Below are 6,086 nucleotides of genomic sequence, written 5' to 3' on the forward strand. Positions count from 1 at the left end.
AAGGAGTCAGAAGTTCCTTTATAGAAATATCATTGCAAGGTTTGGAGTTCTCCACTCCATTACCACCGACAATGGTACTCAATTTACCGACTCTACATTTAGAAATCTGGTAGCAAGTATGAAGATCAAGCACCAGTTCACCTTGGTAGAGCACTGACGATCGGATTTCTGCTAGTAAAGAATTTCACAATTAAATTTCCGTTGTAAGTATAGTTTCTAAACCAACTAAAATCCTTTCATACAAAAGTTTTGGTTGTCACTTAAGCAAACCCAATAAAATTGATAACCGAAGTATTGAGACCTCGGGTCGTCTCTCAAGGAATTGCAGGGAAGTATGATTTATTATTGGTTATGGAAAAAGGTATATTTTTGGGTTTTTGAAATAGGGAATAGGAAAATAAAATGGCAATAAAGTAAATTAATTATCATGAACACCATTGCAAGGTATAAGAACTGGAAATCCCATCTCAGTTATCCTTATCAGGTGTGATGAGAATTGTTTATTGCTCCCACTTAGTTAACCCTTACTAAATAAAGGAAAGTCAAGTGGACTAATTAATTTGATTCCTCAAGTCCTAGTCAACACTACAAGAGACACGCCGAATAGTGGCGGTTTTTTTAGGGATTTACGGCGGTTTTTAACCGCCGCAAAATGAAATTCCAGTGGTTCCACAAGCGTTGCCTGTTAAGGGGTGGAGATTTGATTTTGCAGCAATTTTGGAAAACCGCTGGCACAACCGCTGCAAATCAGATAATTGATTTTGCAGCGGTTGTGAAACCGCCGCTATTTTGGTAAGTGGATTTAAAAAAAATATGTGGCGGTTTTAAAACCGCCGCAGATTTGGGTGGGTTTTTTTAAAAAATGCGACGATTTTGAACCGCCGCAATTATCATACATGAGCTTAAAAAAACTGACAGTTTTAAACTAGAATATGATTTTTACAAATTCTAGCTTTCATAACCTTAAAAGGAGACTACTCTATAATAATTACATAACTTTCATGAAAATAGTACATTCCAAACAAAGGTCCTAAAACTTGAATACACATTCAAAGAGGAAATATGAACTTTGGGAAAAAGTCACATAAAGCTTGATGTTTGAAGATTCATACAGTGGTTATTCACCTTGAACTAATGCAAGCCGGTAGCTCCAAATGTGCATTATTAGCATATAGAACTTCATACTCGTGCTTTAGTTAGCAAAGACATTCAACCTTATTCTCACTGTAACTTCCGGATAAAGCTTTAACTCTGCGATATATTCTCCGGTTTCATGTATCTCTAGAAGTTCGACAATTCTCTTGTCCACCTCCCTATGAAAATCACAAAAGATCACATGACAATTATTCATAAACACACTTATTCCTTAATATTTTAGTGCTTCAAAGGAAGAAGAAAAGAATAATCATTCACATTTAAAGTAGAATAAAATGTTACCTAAGACTAGTTAGTACTCCCAATTCTAAAAGAGAAAGACTTGTGTACATCAGACAGATAGTACCTTTGAAGCTGCGCCTTGATAATGTCAACAAGATCTTGAGCTGTAACACTGAATAACAAGCAAATTTAGAAGCATAATCCATATATAGCATAAATCAATAGTTCAAAATTGCACAGAACAAGCCTCACCTTCCAAAAATTAGTTTTCCTTTACCATATTTTCGCTTCACCTTGAAAGACCCAACTGTTTAAAAAATTTGAGCAAGTTGTTGTGCCTCTTCTTTTACCTGCAGAACTAGAAACTCAGATACTGAAGAATGCATACAATAATCATATAGGAGGGGGAAAACTATACTGATAATGAAGAAGTATCAAAGTAGTTGTAAACTAATTTTTCCTCCATTAATGAACCACCCACTCTATCACTAATAAGTAATAACATCAACATCCCTGGACCCTGGTTATTTAGTGTTACAACAATATGTACCAAATAGAAGAGCAAGTACAAAAACTTGTCAACATCTACTAAGAGTTAAACAAGCACCTTTTAATGGATACAGCTAACTCACTAACCCTCCCCCGGTAAAGGACGGCTACACATACTGCAAGACAAACAGCAACCGAAACAATCACAAATATTGACGTTTTTTATGCACAAATGTTGAAATATTATAATCCAACCAAATTTGTTTGTATAAAAAGGCACAAGTTAGTGAATCAGAAAGAAAAGAAATCACATTCAACCGGCCAAAAAGCATCATGGTCAGGAAAAAAAATCCACGTCATCATCACATAGTAAAGGAAACACAAAAATAAGAGAATTCCCACCTTAATAAATGCAGGCCCAAAGAGAGTTTCCTCTGTATGAGGGACATATATCTTGTATAACTGATTCTCAAAAGCACATGACATATTGTTCCCAGTCCAGTTATGTGGAGATGGAACACAATATTCACACTTCAGATACTTTCCAGAAAAAGATACAAGAAGCCTGGCATGATGACAACCTCATTAAAACCAGAAGGATATTGGCCAGTGAAAAAGAAAATAAACTACCAAGTACAAAGATGAAACATTAAAACCACAGTAACAACGCTGAAACAGCACTTTCACATGCACCCACCACTCCACAACAAACAATTATAAACACTATGAAGACAATGTATACAGTCAATTTCAGGTTATGCAATGCCTGAATTCTTCTCAAAACACAAATCACCTGGGCTTTACATTTGGTGAGCACAAAGGATACTTCAACCTCTCTCTACCAAACCATAAAATTCCACGTCTCTCTTCTGTCATTGGTGCATACCCCAACATTGCTAAGTACACAAAAGCATAATGTCTATTGTGTAAATTATTCAGTAAGCAACTATTTCAATGTATGTTTAGACAAGGTAACTTTAATATACCGAAACTTAGGCTGCATTAAGTTACTTCCGCAAGCAACAAACTCCAGAGGTTTTCCAGCCTCAAAGTATGTGGGATGAACATAGTGAAGCCTTGGTGCCTGCATATTTACCTTGAATTTTGTCATAGAAGTTCCATCTGAAACCATGAAATATGCTGATGAATTCAAACAAATTTAAAGATTCACAAATTAGATATGATTTTTTTTAAGAAAACACTTAAATGTTACATCTCAAAAGAAATAGAAAATCCCATTACTTCTATTGGCAAAGATGGAATACACATCAAACATAGTCATTAATATTGTCACAAGGTGAAACAAAAATCATAGTATAAAATAAACTAGATAAACTTGAATACACTCTGATCTAACCTCACATATAATGCAAAAAATATGCATGCAAACATATATGCATTTAACTGAAGATTCTTCACTGATGATTGAACAATGGAATCACGACTAACCTTTCATAACGCGGAAGAACATATCATTCAGATAAATTAGTGCATTGCCTCTAGCAGATAGGAACTTTCCAGGAGCAACAAGATCGCGCACATAGTACATAGGGTCTTCCTATAACTGGTGCATAAAAGAGAATAAATTAAATTCTGGGGGGAAAAGTAAGGAAACACAAACACATCAACAATAATCAAGTCTTGCCCCAACTTGGTCAGGTTAACTATGTGAGATATGAGGCCCTCTTTTCAAAAGAAAAAAGGGAAAAGATATCTTAAACAAATTAGAGTACATGTGAGGATCAGAACCAACTCAATTTGGAAAAGAAGAGCAACCACAAGAATGAGTAAACAGACCAATATAGTTTAATATGAGAGCAGTTTACCATTAACAAAAAGCAACGCATTTGGTCTACAAACTACTAAAAATATGAGCTTAGAACATATAACATGATGAACGTCGAGTTGAATTCTTACATATATCCACATATTCTTTGGCATGGCAAGAAAAATTGTCAGGATGGTACACCTTGGGCGGATATATCCCTCAAGCTCAACAGGCATACTCGCCAACCATTGGAATATCTATAAATGCATTTAACTACTTGTTAATCAGTTACGAAAACTTAAATGGCATGTTAGGTTAACACTTTTAAATACTAAACTGTAATAATAAAGCTTAAAATACTTGGTGGCGTAGCCTTCTAGGAAATTCTGCAGGGTTCCAATCATAAAGCTTGAAAGAAATCCGACCTGTTTGGCACTACAAATGAACTTCCAATTAGCAAACAACAAAAATAATTTCTTATACCAAAGTAATAATTAAGACAACCAACAAACAGGTGTGGCAACCAACCAAAGATGAATAAGCACTCTTATTGTCACAATATGAAGGAGAGTTAGAGAGGTTGGAAGCATCTTTTCCACTATTCACTTGTGTTTCCCCAGAAGTAAGAAAAGTCATAACACTGTCATTTGTAATATTCTGCATATCAGGAGCTGAGTTCAGATTGGCAACTGGTTCATCTTCAAGATCCAGTGACGCTTCTTTTTCATTTATTTCACAACTCAAATTTGAAGAATCTGCATTATGCAAACCCAGCCAACAAGCATTCTATTATTATTATTATGAGCAGCCAATGAGCATTCTTCTAACATATAGACACGGGATTTAATGAAATAGTGGAAAAAAAGAAGTGGGGTGAAAAGGTCACAAAACCATTGGCATAGTAATACCTAAACCTTTTCCTGTTTCCCCATCATTATTTGAATCCTCATTTTGTGCAACAGGTAGAGGTTCATGAGAAGCTTCAGCTCTTGAATCTGCTGGCTTTCTTTGCCTCCTATTGTTATGGCGCTCTAACTTTCTTCTACAGCTACGTTTACCTTCATCAAAATCCGACAACACGTGAAACTTGTCAAAAAATTGACCTACAATTAGAGCATTAAATTACTATCTACAATGTCAACAAGTATCCAACAAATACAACCCAAAATCTTGTCACATACTCTACCTAGCTCATCATCAGTCATCAGATACTACTTACACAACATTTGCTACTTCCTAGCTCACAATCATACTCTAATATTTAAAATTTTACACAAAGGTGCAAATCATAGAGAATTTGACGAATACTAAGCTTCTATTCTTTCTGAAAATAACATATGTTTATCATAAGCAACTTCTTTACTCCATTTCGCATGATTTTTGACATAATCCACGCAAAAAAAATTTGTTTTATAGATATGCTAGAGCTAGACCATATTATGCCCTATTCGATACCCATATGCACCGTTTCTTATGCTTATCATGACTCGAATTGCTTCTTCAAGTAACGTGTTCCAGAATCTCCCTTCGAATTTCTATCACTTAAAAATTGCTCATGAAATTTACCTGTCCCAGAAATTTAAACCTAAAATTTGAGGTAAAGTTAAAAATAAAATTGAAAAAAAAACTTACTTGCCATACTGTTGACTGTATCTCTTGGCCTCGCCGTCGAGCATAACAGTGGCAGCATTATGTCACTAAGCGACAGATCACTATGAAAATATGTTAATAAATAATCATGTTAATATGAACGGCTTTAATTATTTCAAGCAAGTCTCTTGTCATTCCCACCCATAAGTAATATTCATAAGACAAAAGTAATTATTCATAAGCAGTTACACAGGAATGCATCACTTCAACATTATCAGTGTCAGGAAAAAAGATCACATTAAGCACAATAGTGGATGAACTAAGCATGATCAATCTTTTGATAAACTCATAACCACACCATCAATGGTACCATTCGACATACACTCATTTCAAATTAAAATAGAACAATCGAACTATAACTTTGAAAGAGGAAGTGTCACATAATTGCTTATTAAAATCTATGAAAATAAAAACTAAATCTCCTCCTCTATTCATTGAGGAAAACTAGCAAACAGTTTGTGTGCATATTCCATAAAAACATCAAAATATACAAGATAATGAGTTAGAACTATATCTAAGATTATGAGAACATAAACAGAGTCAAGGATGGTACCGTCAGCGGGTATGAACTACGCGGAAGATGATGGCGGCTGCAAACTGCATGGAGGGAGCGATGACTACAACTGTGACTGTGCGAAAGACCCCGACGCGGAGGATCACGACTACGCAAAGTGTGATCTACAGCCCACAAGACGATGACGGATTGNAGGGCAAAGGGTGCAGGGGGCTAAAAATCTCACAGCGCACAATAGGATAGACGGAAGGAGGCACCGATCAAGACAATGGAGAGGCATAGATGAAC

At 35.5% G+C, this 6,086-nt stretch overlaps 1 protein-coding gene and 1 long non-coding RNA gene across 2 annotated transcripts; both read right to left on the minus strand.

Moving 5' to 3' along the window:
* Positions 1,067-1,665, minus strand: LOC107634527. The gene is made up of 3 exons (XR_001618962.2): positions 1,630-1,665; positions 1,502-1,549; positions 1,067-1,313 (listed from the first exon to the last, which is right to left on the minus strand). It is a non-coding gene; the product is annotated as an uncharacterized LOC107634527 (long non-coding RNA).
* On the minus strand, positions 2,086-5,325 carry LOC107633362 (squamosa promoter-binding-like protein 7; the record flags this gene model as incomplete). Its single annotated transcript, XM_021117348.1, is given in 8 exon segments — positions 2,086-2,431; positions 2,853-2,988; positions 3,316-3,430; positions 3,784-3,891; positions 3,995-4,069; positions 4,163-4,389; positions 4,543-4,721; positions 5,267-5,325. Coding segments are annotated over 8 exon segments (1,173 nt in total), but the record flags the coding sequence as incomplete, so codon positions are not given.

The sequence above is a fragment of the Arachis ipaensis genome, chromosome B03, assembly GCF_000816755.2.
Source record: "Arachis ipaensis cultivar K30076 chromosome B03, Araip1.1, whole genome shotgun sequence".
NCBI classification, from domain to species: Eukaryota; Viridiplantae; Streptophyta; class Magnoliopsida; order Fabales; family Fabaceae; genus Arachis; species Arachis ipaensis.